The 17747-nt window shown below is 38.1% G+C and overlaps 1 protein-coding gene across 1 annotated transcript in view; it reads left to right on the top strand.

Annotated features, from left to right (window-relative positions):
- The window catches only part of DNAH3 (dynein axonemal heavy chain 3), a 190490-nt gene that overhangs the window by 122526 nt on the left and 50217 nt on the right, over positions 1-17747 (top strand). The window contains 3 exon segments of the mRNA XM_007466279.1: positions 6601-6704; positions 8887-9181; positions 10773-10952. Of these exon segments, the coding sequence (XP_007466341.1) occupies positions 6601-6704; positions 8887-9181; positions 10773-10952 (579 nt within the window).

Below are 17747 nucleotides of genomic sequence, written 5' to 3'. Positions count from 1 at the left end.
CCCAAAAAAAAAAAAAAAAAAAAAAAAAGAATACTACTCTCAGCCAAGTCACGGTTCAAATACAAAAGGCAGACATTGTCAAACATGCAAGATCTGAGAGAATAGAGCCCTGATAAGTCCCTTCTTGGAAATACAAAATGAAATCAGCCAACTAACAAATCAATCAAGATAAAGAACTCTTGGGGACTCCTCTGCTGGTCCTGTGGGTAAGCCTCCACAGTCCCAATGCAGGGGGCCCGGGTTTGATCCCTGGTTGGGGAACTAGATCCCGCATGCATGCTGCAACTAAGAAGCCTGCATGCCGAAAATAAAAAGCCTACATGCCGCGACTAAAGATCCTGCATGCCGCAACGAAGATACCATGTGCTGCAACTAAGTCCTGGTGCATCCAAAATAAAATATAAAAATAAATAAAGAAATAAACATAGCAGAGTGTACATGTCAAATTAAAAAAAAAAAAACTCTTAAATAGTCTGTGTTAAAAGCCCTGAGTTTGAGTGTTGAACCTATTTAAATAGAGACCTAAGACTAAGGAATGGGAGAATTATAGTTGCAGAACAAAATGTCAATGTTATAATCCCTGAAAAAGTAAAAGTTATATCACCAAGAGCAATAAAAGGAACGAAAGGAGAGGAGAAGGAAGAGTGAGAGTTAATCACGTCATAGTTCATAAAGGAATCAATGAAACTGGTCTAACATCGAGTCACATGTATTTACAAATGAAATGTGATATCAGGATTTACTTCAAAATACCTCAGACAAAGAAAGAAAACAAAAGGGAGGGAGGACGTGAGGAGGGAAGGAAAATGAATATGGTGGTGGTTGGTGTTGGGGAAATGAATGAAACAAGAGTTGCAAAATGTTGAAGATTATTGAAGCTAGATAATGGGTACATGGCAGTTTATTATACTATTCTCCTTATTTTTGTGTATTTTTAAATTTTTTCACAATAAAAAGTTAAAATATAATAACAAAGTTGGATTAAATTATTTTTAAAATTATAATGACTTTAAGCCGTAATGGCTTAAAAAAATATTTTAAAATTAAGAAGCATCTTGCGGGCTTCCCTGGTGGTGCAGTTGTTGAGAGTCTGCCTGCCGACACAGGGGACATGGGTTCATGCCCTGGTCCGGGAAGATCCCACATGCCGCGGAGTGGCTGGGCCCATGAGACATGGCTGCTGAGCCTACGTGTCCAGAGCCTGTGCTCTGCAGCGGGGGAGGCCACAACAGTGAGAGGCCCGCATACAGCGAAAAAAAAAAAAAAAAGCATCTTGCTAAGAGGGTAAATATTAAAAGTTTTCATCACAGAAAAAACTGAAGAACTGAAATGTTTGATGAACTGAAATGTTTGAACTGATGGACTGAAATGTTTCATCCCTTTACCTGAAGCTCAAGACTCTCTCTCACTCACACACACATACACCCTACAACCACCAAGCCTGCCCTTTTTGGGCCAATTTTAGGCAAGTCCTGTGGAGAGAGAAGCAAGTCACTTGTGCTCACAGCTTGGCTGGCTGGGCAATGGGGCAGGCCCTGTCATGCCCGCTGCTGCTGTGAATCACATGGCCTAGCATTTGCCTTGCCGGGGCCTGGGTAATTCTCCATGTCCACTTCAGAAGGTTTTTCTCTTATTTTTTTTAAATTTTATTTCATTCTGCAGGCTTTGCAAACAGTATCTCATAGACTTCTCATGGCATTCTCTAGATGAGGAAACTGAGAAGGGAGTCATTTACCCGGGGCCCCACAGTGAGTCAGTAAGGAACAGTTGGATGGGAGGCCAGGCCCTTCCCTGACACCCTTCTTATTCCCACTCCTCATCTTAAAGTGAAAAAAAGAAAAAGACACCCACCAATTACAGAGGCAGGGACTTCACTGGGAAAAAGGATCATAGGAACTTTGTGTCACTTTTGTGGGGAAGGTGGGGAGTGGTTCCAGATGGGTACTATGATTGTAGTTTGGAAGAATTGGTGGAGTGGGAGGGCAACTCAGAATCCAAGTTCAAGCATCCTGACTCACAAACAACCTTGTAGCCCTGTAACTCTCCAGCTCTGCTACAACTGGCTTCTGCCTCCCCCTGCAACCTTTCTGCTGTCTCCCTACCTACCAGCCCCTCTAGCCCTCCCCTCCAGCTTGGCCCCCAAGGCCCACCTCCTCCACCTTTCTCTCTCATCAGCACCTCTACTCCCTCCTTCCCTTGTCCTCCTGCCAAACACACCTGGCAAAACCCCAATCTTGGATCAATACACCACCCCTTTTTTTCTTTCCACTCATACTACAGAGCTGCTGAACAGTACAGGAGAAAATCACATAAGCAGAAGACTTGGCATTACTTTCATGGTCTCCAACCTCAGTTTGGGGAAGCAGAAAGACCATAGACTTTGGACTCAAAGAGATCTGTTTTGGAGCATAGATGTAAAAACACCTCAACAAAATACCAGCAAACCGAATCCAACAATACATTAAAAGGATTATACACCACGATCAAATGGGATTTATCAATTTCCACAAATCAATCAATGTGGAACACCACATTAAATTGGAGAATAAAAAACATATGATCATCTCAGTTGATGCAGAAAAAGCTTCTGATAAAATCAATATCCATTTATGATTAAAAATTCTCCAGAAAGTGGATGTAGAGGGGACAAGCCTCAACATAATAAAGGCCATATATGACATACCCACAGCTAACATCATACTCAATGGTGAAAAGCTGAAATCATTTCCTCTAAGATCAGGAACAAGACAAGGATGCCCGCTCTTGCCACTTTTATTCAACATAGTGTTGGAAGTCCTAGCCACAGCAATCAGACAAGAAAAAGAAATAAAAGGAATCCAAATAGGGAACACACTTCAGCATTATAAAGGCCATATATTACAAGCACACAGCTAACATTATATTCAGTGGTAAAAAGCTGAAAGCATTTCCTCTAAGATCAGGAGCAAGACAAGGATGCCCGCTCTCCCCACTTTTATTCAACATAGTTTTGGAAGTCCTAGCCACAGCAATCAGAGAAGAAAAATAAATAAGTAAAAGGAATCCAAATTGAAAAAGAAGTAAAACTGTCACAGTTAGAAGATGACATGACACTACACATAGAAAATCCTAAAGATGCTACCAGAAAATGACTAGAGCTCATCAACAAATTTGGTAAAGTTGAAGGATACAAAATTAATATAGAGAACTCTGTTGCATTTCTATACACTAACAATGAAATATCAGAAAGAGAAATTAAGGAAACAATCCCATTTACCATTGCATCAAAAAGAATAGAATACCTAGGAATAAACCTACCTAAGGAGGCAAAATACCCATACTCTGAAAACTATAAGACACTGATGAAAGAAATTGAAGACAATACAAACAGCTGGAAAGATATGTAATGTTCTTGGATTGGAAGAATCAATATTGTTAAAATGACCATGCTACCCAAGGCAATCTACAGATTCAATGCAATCCTTATCAAATTATCAATGGGCATTTTTCACAGAACTAGAACAAATAATCCTAAATTTTATATGGAACCATAAAAGACCCATAATTGCCAAAGCAATCCTGACAAAGAAGAATGGAGCTGGAGGTATCATGCTCCCTGACTTCAGACTATACTACAAAGGTACGATAATCAAAATGGTATGGTACTGGCACAATAACAGACACAGATCAGTGGAAGAGGACAGAAGGCCCAGAAATAAACCCATACACTTATGGTCAATTAATCTATGACAAAAGAGGCAAGACTATGCAATGGAGAAAACACAACCTCTTCAATAAATGGTGCTGGGAAAACTGGACAACTACATGTAAAAGAATGAAATTAGGACATTCTCTAACACCATATACAAAAATAAACTCAAAATGCATTAAAGACCTAAATGTAAGACTAGATACTATATAACTCCTAGAAGAAAACATAGGCAGAACACTCTTTGACATGAATCACAGCAATATTTTTTTGGATTCATCTCCTAGAGTAATGGAAACAAAAGCAAAGCTAAACAAATGGGACCTAATCAAATTTAAAAGCTTTTGCACAGCAAAGGAAACCATAAACAAAACAAAAAGACAACCTACAGAATGGGAGAAGATATTTGCAAACAATGCAACTGAGAAGGAATTAATTTCCAAACTATACAAACAGCTCATACAGCTTAATATCAAAAAAAACAAACAACCCAATCAAAAAAATAGACAGAAGACCTAAATAGACATTTTTCCAAAGAAGACATACAGATAGCCAACAGGCATATGAAAAGATGCTCAGTATCGCTAATTATCAGTGAAATGGAAACCAAAACTACAATGAGTTACCGCTTCACACCAGTCAGAATGGCCATCACCAGAAAGTGTACAAATAATAAGTGCTGTAGAGGGTGTGGAGAAAAAGTAACCCTCCTACACTGTTGGTGGGAATGTAAATTGGTGCAGGCACTATGGGGAACAGTATGGAGGGTCCTCAAAACACTAAAAATAGAGTTACGATATGATCCAACAATCCCACTCCTGGGCATACACCTGGAGAAAATATAATTTGAAAAGATACATGCACCCCAATATTCATAGTAGCACTATTTACAATAGCCAAGACATGGAAGCAACCCAAATGTCCATTAACAGAGGAATGGATAAAGAAAATGTGGTGCATATATATACAACAGAATATTACTCAGCCGGAGAAAAGAATGAAATAACGCCATTTATGGCAGCATGGATGGACCTAGACACTATCATATGAAGTGAAGTCAAACAGAGAAAGTCAAATATCTTATGATATCACTAGTTTGTGGACTTTTAAAAAAATGATACAAATGAACTTATTTGTAAAACAGAAATACACAGACATAGAAAACAAACGTATGGTTACCAAAGGGGAAAGGAGGGAGAGGGATAAATTGGGAGTTTGGGATTAACATATACACACTACTGGACTTCCCTGGTGGCGCAGTGGTTAAGAATCTACTTGCCAATGCAGGGGACACATGTTCCAGCCCTAGTCCCAGAAGATCCCACAAGCTGCGCAGCGACTAATCCCTTGCGCCACAACTACTGAGCCTGTGCTCTAGAGCCCGCGAGTCACAACTACTGAGCCCATGTGCCACAGCTACTGAAGCCTGCGTGCCTCAAGCCCATGGTCTGCAACAAGAGAAGCCACTGCAATGAGAAGCCCGCTCACCGCAATGAAGAGTAGCCCCCGCTCACCACAACTAGAGAAAGCCTGCACATGACAACGAAGACCCAGTGCAGCCAAAAATAAATAAGTAAATTTATTTTTAAAAATATACATACTACTATATATAAAATAGATAATCAACAAGGGCCTTCTGTATAGCACAGGGAACTATATTCAATATCTTATAATAATCTATAATGGAAAAGAATCTGAAAAATAATACATATATACATATATATGTGTAACTGAATCACTTTGCTGTACACCTGAAACTAACACAACTTTGTAAATCAACTATACTTCAATTAAAAAAAAAGTTTTCCTGGGCTTCACTGGTGGCGCAGTGGTTGAGAGTCCGCCTGCCGATGCAGGGGACATGGGTTCATGCCCCGGTCCAGGAGGATCCCACATGCCACGGAGCGGCTGGGCCCGTGAGCCATGGCCGCTGAGCCTGCGCGTCCGGAGCCTGTGCTCTGCAACGGGAGAGGCCACAACAGTGAGAGACCCGTGTACCAAAAAAAAAAAAAAAAAAAAAAAAAAGTTTTCCTCACAAGAAAAAAAATTCTATGTATAGTGACAGATTTTATAAGAATAGAATCATTTGACATTACATGCATTATATATTATATATACAATCTTTATTAATATAATTTTATAATGTAATCAGTTCACTGTATATATAAATATTGAATCATTATATTTTATACCTGAAACTAATATAATGTTATTTGTCAATTATACCTCAATTGAATAAAAAAAAAAAGAAACCACTTTTAGGAACCAATACCTCTTGTAGTGAATAATGATTATCTGAAGTTTAGCAGGTCCTTCAGTTTCATTTTAGTCTCCTTTTCTTCTAATTTAAGTAAAATTAGATTTAATGTTTTTATTTTTAATAGTGTAATATATAAAAATATATTTTATGTTGTATTAATATAAATCGTATATATATACATATATGATATATGTATGATATGTATATGTAGGTATGATATGATATATGTATATATGTATGATATATAATATCAAATGATCCTATTCTAATAAAATCCTTTCTTTCATCCACCTATACTTCCATCTTTAAGATGTTTGTGTGCCTTGCGAGAAGACTGGAAGGGTTGCCATCAAAAGTTATCTCTAGATGTGAGATTTGGAGTGATTTGTTTTCTTCCTTTTTTGTTCTTTTCAATACTTCCTCTTTATATTATTAAGAATAATTATTTGTATAATTAGCACCTATTATTTTTATTTATATAATAAAGTTATTACTCTTTAAAAGGTGTTGTTCCAGGTTATACCGTTACACAACTATGCCAGTACTGGTAGTTATACATTTCAGATGCCTATGGCTGAGGTAGTTAAATACCTCAAATATGAAATGTAAACTCCTGATGTACTAATAACCTATTCTATTTCTTTGGGTCCAGGAAGCATCTATGATTTTTATTTCCTCAAGCAAGGTGGTGGACATTGGTACACATGGACAGAGTATATCACCAAAGAGGAGGAAAATATCCCAGCAGATGCAAAGGTAAAAGAGAGTTATTGGCCATGGAACTTTGGTAATGACCTGATATTCAGCAAAGTGGAGAGGTTAACAGCAGGTCTGTGTTAGCATTTTTAAGAACTTACTTTAGAAAAAGGTTCAAACATGAGCTGGACTGAGCCTTCAAAACATGGACTTTAGAATCAGAGAGTCCCAGATTCCCTACTCAGCCTTCACTTTCTCTGCCTCAATTTACTCAGCTACACAATAGCAGAAAAAAATACCTAAAGGATGGCTGCAAAGATTGAAGACATTATACATGAATTTGTGGCACACACTGTGTGCTAGATTATGCTGTTGCTATTCTGATTATTATCACTGTCTATAATGCCAGACGGTCATCAGTCCACCTCTCAGATATCTCAGCCAAAAAGATCTTTGCCTTTTCTTTAAAATCCCCAGAGAAAGATTTCTTTAAAATCCCCAGAGAAAGATTTCTTTAATCAGAATTCTCAGAAGAATGGGTATTGATTAATAGATTTTCTGGTTAGCAGACAATTCACCTACAACTCCTGCTCATTTCCTTGTGGAAAATTTTTTCCAGATGTGCAATTTCATGCCTCTATTTGCAGTTATCTAGTGGACATAATTTATCTTTCTGGGGGTGATTGTAGATCGTTCAGGCCCCAGATAGAGTAGTAGGAGGTGGATGGGAAAGTGGAAATACTGACGACAAAGTCAGACACCAAACAGGAGCACAGCTGCTTGTGAAAAGGGTGCAATAAGCAGGAGTGAATGTGTGTTGAGTTCAGGACACACCCTGGAGGCTGAGTCTTGTAAAGAACCCCACAACACTGAGGCCCTAAACTTTCATTCTCCTTAAAGAGCTTCATCACCAGAGCTCCAGGGGGTTGAAAGCTTGCTGGATTCATACAAATAAAAGTCCAATGCAGAAAATATTTTAGTTCTGCTGGGAATTTTTCCTTTGTCAAAAAATTGTTCTAGCCCCTGAAAATAAAAATCTAAGAAACAAAACCTGCTTTAAATTCCTAGTCTTGGTACCTGGTTCTGCATTCAGTATCACTTACTGGCTATGTGGCTTTGGACAAGTTAGCCAGTCATCCTCCAGTCTCAATTTTTTCATCTGAAAAAGTGAGCTAATAATATACCTCCCTCAGAGGGTTATTAGGAAAGCTGCAGGGAATAACAGAGGCAAAACATCCATAGCTCAACACCTGCTAATTCTCTTCCTCACCACTTCAATTCCTTTGTTCTATCTGTTCCTTTTAATTTGATCAAATTATTTATGAAAAGAAGCCAAGACTTCGTCTACCAATATACACAAGGCCACCATGTTGCACAGTCCCTGTTGGTGCCATTTGCATTATGGTCTAGTTTTGCTTTAGGGGCACCATTTACATAAACCATAGTGTGAATGGTGCTCCCTAGAGTTGCACAACACAGTGGCTCCATGTTCACTAGCCCCTTCTAGTCTAGACATTTAAGTAGTAGACATATAAGTAATAGGGATTCCAGGAGCTCAAGACCAAGCCCTTAGAGCCCAATTGGAGCCTGAATACCAGGAATAGTATTGCAATTTCCATATTGGAAAAAGAGTTAATAGGAACAACCAAGAATCTGAGCATTAGGAAAAGCAGATGAGGAACAAGCACAGGGAATGGGGGTCAAGGGTCACACCTAACCCTTCTTGAACAAGCAGTATAGGTGGCGTATGGGAGGTGGATCTTTCCTGGGGCAAGGCAGTCAGCTTGGTTCAGAGCAGTGGTCTCAGATGGCAGTAGCTATAGACCCATCCTTACTGTAATTGGTGTTTATAATATGACATTTCAGTGGTTAAGAATATAAACGTTGGAATCAGACAAGCTGGAATTAAAATCCTTGCATTTCCACTTACTTAGTGTGTAAGTGAGCTCTGGATCTCAGTTTCCTCATCTCTGAAACAGAGTTTCCTCATCTCTAAAATGCCCATATTTACGTGCAAGATTTAATTTAATCCTCAAAACAGCTCAGTGAACTAGGTGCCATTATTATCCCCATTTTACAGATGAAGAAACTAAGGCCCCTGGAGAGGTAAAATACTCAAAATCATAAAGATAAATAAGAGATGGAGCTGAACGGATAGTAAGGACAGAACCCAAGTCTCCTGAATTCCAAGACCCAGTCTCCTGGGCTCAGTACCAAGACTCACCATGTCTTTGTGGCACAGGTCTCAGAACTCATCATCCCCACAATGGAAACAGCCCGGCAGTCCTTCTTCTTGAAAACCTACCTGGACCATGAGATTCCAATGCTGTTCGTAGGACCCACGGGCACTGGCAAATCAGTCATCACCAACAACTTCCTTTTCCGCCTTCCCAAAAATACTTATCTGCCCAACTGCATCAATTTCTCTGCCAGAACTTCAGCCAGTCAGACCCAGGATATCATCATGTCCAAGCTGGATCGACGGCGGAAGGGCCTTTTTGGGCCTCCCATAGGAAAGAAAGCAGTGGTATTTGTGGGTAAGGTATTGGCCTGGATCTGGACACACCAAATTCTTCTACTCTAAGCTGCAGCAAAACAGAATCTCCCCTTGTACGGCCACTGTATAGTCCTTTTACTTTCTCTGGGAGATAAAATATTTCTGGTTAATATAATTCAGCATTCCTTCCCTCCCCTTCTATTTTCCTTCCTTCCTTCCTTCCTTCCTTCCTTCCATCTTTCCATCCCTTCTTCTCTCCCTTCCCTCCCTCTCTTCCTTCTTTCATTTTTTGTTTCCTGTCCTTTCCTTCATTCATTACCAAGTATTTGTTAACCAGGTACTATAAGCCAAATTTTCAGTAAGTGAGGCACAGTCCAGGCCTTTTTGCCTGAGGGAGGATCCCAGTTTCTCCTGGAATGAAGTTGAGCCTGTGGATCAGGCCAAGTTACTTTGTAGTGAGAAGCAGTTATAGGCCGAGAAGGGGATTGTGGTGTTTGCCCTCTTGCATCTCCAGAAGCAACTCACACTTTGTGATGAGCTTCTATTCCATTATGTGCCAGATAAATATGTTATCAGTATATGAAGAAATCTAATAGTTGCTAAATAAATATTTGTGAAATGAGCACATTGAATTTTCCCAGGATTTTATGTCTACAAAGCACTTCCTCATTTATTTTGTTTGAGCCTCACAGCCCCATCAGTTTATTAGCCACCATTATCACTTTATGAGTCAGTTAATCGAGGCTCCAGAGGTTAAATTCCCTGTTCAGGGTCAAACATCTAGAAAATTCTGGAACCACGAGCCAAAACCAGGTTTCTTGGTGCCAAATACATTATCTTTTCCACTCTCTTACTGCTGACTCATAAAATTCTCATTTAGTAATAGTAATGCCCTGCCCTTCTGGCTTATCTCATGTCCTGTCTTTAAAATTCATGTATTGATAGTAAATGTTGCATGTATTTATATCCTTGCCAATTAGTAACAGCTCCTTAAAGGCAGGGATCCTATTTCGTTTCCCTTTCTTTTCCCCCTTTCTCCTTTCCTCCAATCTTTTCTCCCTTCCTATTTTTATGGTATATCCAAAAACAGATTAAGCTTTGCAGCCAAACAGACCTAGGTCCAAATCTCACTTTTTAACCCTAAGCATGTTGTGACCCTAAGCATACTATTCCATGACCTTCAGTTCCTCACCTCTAACATAAAGGTAATACTCTCTTCCTTATAAAGTTATTATTTTGATTAGATGAGATAATATGTATAAAACTCCTAAAATCTTATGTGACACAAAACTGGGCATTCAATCAATGTTCATTGGAGTTTATTGAGTGCCTTCTGTGTGCCAGGACTGAGCAATATGCTATTTTAGAAAATCAATCCCTACCCTGGAGGAAATATGGGAAAAAATTAAATGTCTGTTTGTTAATGCCAATCTGTCAATAAAGCAGGAGAGCCCAGAACCCAGGAAAACTCTTCCATTATGGTGAGAATGTCCACTGGCTGATCCCTGCCTAGAGTGAGGATGTAACAACTGGGCACAGATTCTCCCATGGAGGGATAATCATCTGCTACCTCCTGTGAGAGCAAAGGATCCCATAGACTTACAATCTGTGGCCATGGCTTCTTTCCCCAGATGACCTCAACATGCCAGCCAAAGAGGTGTATGGGGCCCAGCCCCCCATTGAGCTCCTGAGGCAATGGATTGACCACGGTTACTGGTTTGACAAGAAGGACACAAACAAGCTGGACATCGTTGATGTGCTGCTTGTGACAGCCATGGGCCCCCCTGGTGGAGGAAGAAATGACATTACTGGTACGTGAAGGAGAGAGTTCATTACTCTTCACCCACCCCCTGCAGAGCCAGACCACCTTCATGAATGGAGGGTTGGTGCAGGGCACTCGTCCTGATGGAAGGTGGAGAAAGGTGTGTTTAGGCTGTAGCCAGAGACACTTGACTTAGCTTCAAGGAGTGTCATTCGAATATTTCATGTTGGTAGTTGTACGAAATAGGATGGGAAGATGAAAAGAGGATTTGAGGAGTCTTTGGCTAGAGGAACAGAGAGTCCCATGAAGAGGGGAGTTCAGTGTGGATAGCATGTGTTCCAGGAGGGAGGCTAGATCAGAGGTTCTCAACTAAGGGTGCATGACAGATCCACCTGTTGTGTTTCGCATAATCCCTTGGGTTGTCAGAGATAGAACACCTAACCCAAAGTGGCCTAAGGAAAATCATAATGATAATAAACAAACAAATAAATAATATTTCTTCCCTGTCATCTAACACGTCAGGAATATCTTTTGCTTCAGGGTACAACTTGATCCATCTAGGTCTACAGATTTTCGTACTTCTATTCTGAGATACATCCTTGGTTAAGAATCTTAATGCCATTGCCAGACTTAAGATTCTGTGACCTTGCTCTCCCCTGTGGCATTTGTCTTTTTCACTTGTAAAATAAGGAAGATAAGCAGGGTGATTTTACTTGGGTACACAAACCCGTCACCTTCCACTTCAAGTATAGAGTCCAGGGGTACCTTTGCCTTGGGTTTGAACATAACAGGATCTCAGGCACTTGGCATCTATAAATTCAACACTTCTCTCACTAGTGAGAGGGAGAGGAACTTGGTATATTACTTTTCTCTAAGACCTAGTCATTCAATAGGAGAAAATATTTGCAGACCATCTATCTGTCTGATAAGGAGTTAATATACAAACTATGTAAGGAATTCATACAACTCAATAGCTAAACAACAAACAATCTGATTTGAAAATGGATAGAGAATTCGAACAGACATTTTTCTAAAGATGACATACAAATGGCTAACAGGCACGTGAAAAGATGTTCAGTATTGCTAATTATTAGAGAAAAGAAAATCAGAATCACAGTGAGATATCACCTCACACCTGACAGAATGGCTATTAACAAAAAGTCAAGAGATAACAAGTGCCCTTGTACACGGTTGGTGGTAATGTAAATTGGTGCAGCCACTATGAAAAACAGTAGGAGGTTCCTCAAGAAATTAAAAATAGCACTACCATATGATCCAGCAATGCCACTTCTGGGTATATCTGAAGGAAGTGAAATCACTATCTTGAAGAAATATCTGCACTCCCATGTTCATTGCAACATTATTCACAATAGTCAAGTCATGGAAACAACCAAAGGGTCCATCGATGGATGAATGGATAAAGATGTATACACACAAACACACACACACACACACACACACACACACACACACACACAATGGGATATTATTCAGCCATAAAAAAGAATGAAATCCTACCCATTGTGACAACATGGATGGACCTTGAGAACATTATGCTAAGTGAAATAAGTCAGAGAAAAACAAATACTATATGATATCACTTATACGTGGAATCTAAAAAAGCCAAACTCATAGAAACAGGAGTAGAATGGTGGTTGCCAGGGGTTAGGGGATGGGGGAAATGGGGAGATGTTGGTCAAAGGGTACAAATTTCCAGTTATAAGATGAATAAGTTTTGGGAATCTAATGTATAGCGTGGTGACTCTAGTTAACAACAACAGCAACAATGGAATTGTTACTTAACCTTATTGTGGCAATCATTTTGCAATATCTATATGCATCAAATCATCATGTTGTAAACCTTCAGCTTATATATGTTATATGTGAATTATATCTCAATAAAACTGGCAGGGGGTGGAGATCTATTCAAAAGGGAATATCTGTTTCCAGTACATATCATGGAAGTAGTAATTACTAACATTTGTGCAGCAGTTGACAGTTTTCAGGCTATGTCACATATATGATATTTGAAAAGATCCTATAATAAAGACCAGTGCCCAAAGTCTGCCAGGAACACATCTGTAGTCAAGTGAAATTGGGTTTATTAGTTTGCTGCAGAAAGGGTGTCTGCACAGCATGAAGAACCATGAGAGTGGCTGGTGAAAGAGAGTTAAATGGACTTGTGCTGGGTGATGTGAGGAAAGGCTTAAGGAGCCAGGGACTGTGGGATTGGGTAATCTCAGGAAGTGGGGACAATTTGATGAGTGGGTATCTTAATTTTTTTCTCTGCTTGGTAAAGAAGTAGAGTCATTCATATTAGCTAGGGGGGAAGTTTTCATGGTTTCAGAGCAAACTTGTTTCTATCTTGTTCCATCATAGCTAGGGAGTGACCTCGTCTGATGTTGATATTTAATGAATTTGTATTCAGTGGAGAACTAGCAGCCTAGCTGATATTTGCCAGACCAGCTGCCAGTTTCAGGGCTGAGATGGGAGACCTGAAGCTCAAGGCAATGTAGTATATGGTGCCTGGGAGTATGGCCTGGCAGAAGACTGGTCTGGGTTTAGGTAACACTAACAAACATTATAAGTACTATTAGTATCCTTATCATCAAAAGAGTAAGTGAATTTCTCAAGTTCACACAACTGTGAATGGTTCCAGATCAATGTGTAAAATATTATTCTGGCTTTTTTTTTTAAAAAAAGAAAAACCTACATATGTCAATACATAAGTATAGTGGAGTATATATATGTATATATATATATATATATATATATATATATATATAATACTTATGTACTGACATATGTATTTTCCTTTTTTTAAAAAAATGCCATATATATATATTGAAAAGAGTTTTGGGAAAAATGGCAGCAGCTGTGCCAGAATCATCATTTTTGGCTCTTCCCAAATTCCCATAAACAGAGCAACTAGTTAGCAAAACCAAAAACCTATAAACAACATTTACAACAAAACTAGTTGGCAGAGTATTCCCCACATATTCTAAAGTATAATTGGTGGGAACAAACCACTGGCAGCTACAAGACCCACATGTTATCTGCATCTGTGCGGGAGAAAGCAGAGAGAAGTATTGAGACATCTAACAGACCTGAGAATGGTTGAACCCAAAAGTAGCAAACAGTTATTCACTGATAAGCATGGCAGCCAATTTGAGAATAGGAGCTGAAGTTGGCAGGACTTTTACCTTCTCAAATAACAAGTAAGCACAATGAATGTGCAGTGAGCTCTGAGGGACTAGAGCATTATAGCCAGTTGTGATTTCTCTAAACTAACAACCCAGGTCTCCCATACAAGGTGAGACCCTACACTGAAGAGAAACTGGAGTTGAATCAGAATTGAGCAAATTAAGATTACTAGAAACAAAGGAAAGAGAAGGTCAAAATGAGAGTGAGAGAGAGGAACAGAGGCAGGAAAGTTCAGAAATCAAGTCACTATATTTTTGAACACTTAAGAAATCAACAGAAAAGGAAACTTTGTGGAGTTAGAAAAGCCATCTGAGTCAAGCCTTCTCTAATTGCATATATAAAAATGAGCAAAATGAGCAAAGAAAAGTATTGAGGTCATGTTTCATAAAAATTAATGTAGGAAGGAAGAGAATAGAGAAAAACACCCCTACTTCAAAAGCACAACAGAAAGACATACTTTAAAAACTTTATTACTTCAAAATAATCTCAAAGACACTGATGAGATAATACAAGACAGGAAAGAATGACATAAATCAGAATTAGAAAAACTTAGAAACTGAATGATGGAACTCAAGAATTAGGGAAAAAAAGTTACCTTAGAAATGAAGCCAAAACTAAAAGGAGCAAAAATAGAATAAATACAATCAGTAATGCCTTAAGAAATAAAAAATTAGAAGGAATTTTTTAATCAGAAAAAAATAAAGACATACTACAACATCGATGAACCTTAAAGACATTATGTTAGTGAAATAAGCCAGTTACAAAAGGACAAATATTATATGATTCCACTTATATGAGGTACTCAGGTTCACAGAGACAAGAAGTAGAATGGTTGTTACCAGAGGCTAGGGAGAGGGAAATGGGAAGTTAGTGCTTAATGAGTTTCAGTTGCAGAAGATGAAAAGATTCTGGAGCTAGGTGGTGGTGATGTTCACACAACAATGTGAATGTGCTTGATGCCACTAAACTGTACACTTAAAAAATGGTAAATTTTATGTTATGGATATTTTATCACAATAAATTTTTTTTCTAGAAATGAAGAAAGGAACTAAAAGGTTTGAGAGAAAGTAACAAATATTAAAGTTAGGTAGAGGAAATCCAACATACAACTAACAGGAGTGTCTAAAGAAGAAAACTGAAGTTTCTTCAAAGAAGAAAACAGAACTAATAACAAAAGCTATAATCCAATAAAATGCGCCCCCCAACAAAGTATTTTTGAAAATTACATATTGAAAAGGTACATTGTGTACCTAAGACTACAGACTCAAAAATGATCATTACCAAGACTAGTAAAATCACTGGACTTTAAAGAAAAAGAAAACTAGATCATCTTAAGAATTTTCAACTGCAATCTTTATGCTAGAGAAAACGGAATAACATATTTATGATACTTGAGGGAATACAATGAGAGTCAAGGCTTTTATTGCCAGCAAAGCTGACCTTCAAGTATAAAGTAAAAACTATTATCAACATGCAAGAACTCAGAGACTTATTTCCATAAGCCCTTTCTCAGGAATCTGTTAGAAAATGGGTTTCACATGATCAAAATAGCTATAAAGAGATCAATATAACAACTGGTAGTGAGCATTACTTAATGTGCTTATTTGTTGAACTAAGACTACATGGGAGAGATTGTAACATATAAAGCCTATATGATTTGATCATGTAGATATTAAACAGTTGAAAATGGAGGGGGATGAGGATAGCACATACAAGAAGTTTCAAACTCTTCCATTATTGTAATTGGTGGCGGTAGTATATTCTTACTCTGAGTGTGTTGTATGTATAAAGTAGGATTATATGAATGAGTAACTATAGTATTTTCTGTTTCTACTGTCCCTTGTGTCTCAGTGTGGAGGAAAGGAAATCAAGACGTAATATAGAAGAAGTTAAGAAAAAGCTCTGGAGTCCTAAATTTGAAATATCAGTACTAACTCATGTTCCAGGTCTAAAAAGTAATAACCAACTCATTAACAATAAGAATTCTTAGCACCCAGACTGTGGTCTTGAAATCCAGTTTCCTACTAAAATAAACAAGGCTTCTTGGAGAAATGGCTTATTGCATGTCTGGGGCAGGAAATATACAAGATATATCTGTAACGTCTTCATATATGCCTGTAACGTTTTCATATATCCAATCATGAGAAAGCTTTCAAAGACTACAGAGTCATGTCAAAAGCATTCAGTTAACAACACAAGGAGGCTCTAACTGGCAAATATGGGGAAATTTGAGCTTCAACAATGATAGTAATTTAAATGGATTGAAATTTATCAAAAGATATTTAAATCTATGAATCAGTAATAACAATCATAGCTGGTCATCTTCAGAGGATGATAAAAAAAAAAGTTCATTATCTTGAGAACCGATAAATAAATGGAAAGAAGCAGGCATTTATTTTGACTTTCTTATATGAAGTATACCACTGTACAAGCAAATAGTAGATGAAGGGGAAGTGTCCCTTTCTAAAAATATTCCTAATATTTTAATAAACTATATAGTAAATGAAAAAGAAATAATATAATCAGAATATCACCATTTGGCAAACTTCAGTGAATTAATGGATCTAGCCATTGAGAATCAGTAGCTACCAACATTGCAGAGGGAGAGACAACATCATGTGCCCTCTGATGAATGACTACACCACCACCTATGGTCTGGCCAAAGAGATGGAACCTGAATCTGGTTAAGTCTCTAGGTACAGCTGCAAATTGGTAGGAAATACGAAGGGCAGAGGAACCAAATAAATTACACCATGAATATGCAAAATCAACAAAATCCTGACTGTGGAAACTTCTACAGATCAAACAGTCCAGCTATTCAATAGACAGAAGATAAAAGAAAGGGATGGAGGGAGGAACCTATAGATCAAAAGAGACTTAAAAGACATATCAATTTTTTTAAATTAGCGGGATTAAACTCTGGTATCTAGAAATGAACACATGGTTAATAAAGATGCAAGATAGCAATTACTTTAAACGTCAGGATAGTGGCAACTTTTGGAGGGAGAAATGGAGATTGGGATCGGATATATGGAGGGGCTTCTATGGAGGGCTGGCAAAGTTGTAATTCTTGACATGGATGGTAGATGTAAGGATGTTAACTTTATAATGATTCACTAAACTATACATTTGTTTTGTGTGGTATTCTATATCTGTGCTTTATATAGAAAAATACTTTTAAAAGAAGATAAGCAGGCAAATCTATAGAGACAAAAAATAGATTATTAGTTGCCAAGGGCTGCAAGGAAATGGGGAGTGACTGCTAGTGGGTAAAGGATTTCTTTTTGGGGTGATTAAAATGTTCTGCTATTGATTGTGGTAATGGTTGCACAACTAAAACACTAAAACATCATTGAATTGTGTACTTTAAATGGATGAATTGTATAGTATGTGAATTACATCTCAATAAAGCTGATACATAGTATAACTATAAATATATAGATATCTAACATTGGGTATATACATACAAATACAGAGATGTAAGAATGTCAGACTAACAGTGGGGAGGGGAGAGAGAATGGATTTCGTGTGTGGGAGGTAACGGATACTTTCTATAAAAGTATTTCTGAATTGTTTGATTATTTTACAATGATCATATATTGCCTTTACCTTTTTTTTTTTTTTTTTTTTTTTTTTTTTT

Source organism: Lipotes vexillifer, unplaced genomic scaffold (genome assembly GCF_000442215.2).
Source record: "Lipotes vexillifer unplaced genomic scaffold, Lipotes_vexillifer_v1.1 scaffold783, whole genome shotgun sequence".
In the NCBI taxonomy this organism is placed as follows: domain Eukaryota; kingdom Metazoa; phylum Chordata; class Mammalia; order Artiodactyla; family Lipotidae; genus Lipotes; species Lipotes vexillifer.
The sequence above is the reverse complement of the archived record's forward strand: the minus strand, read 5'-3'. Positions and strand labels throughout refer to the sequence as shown.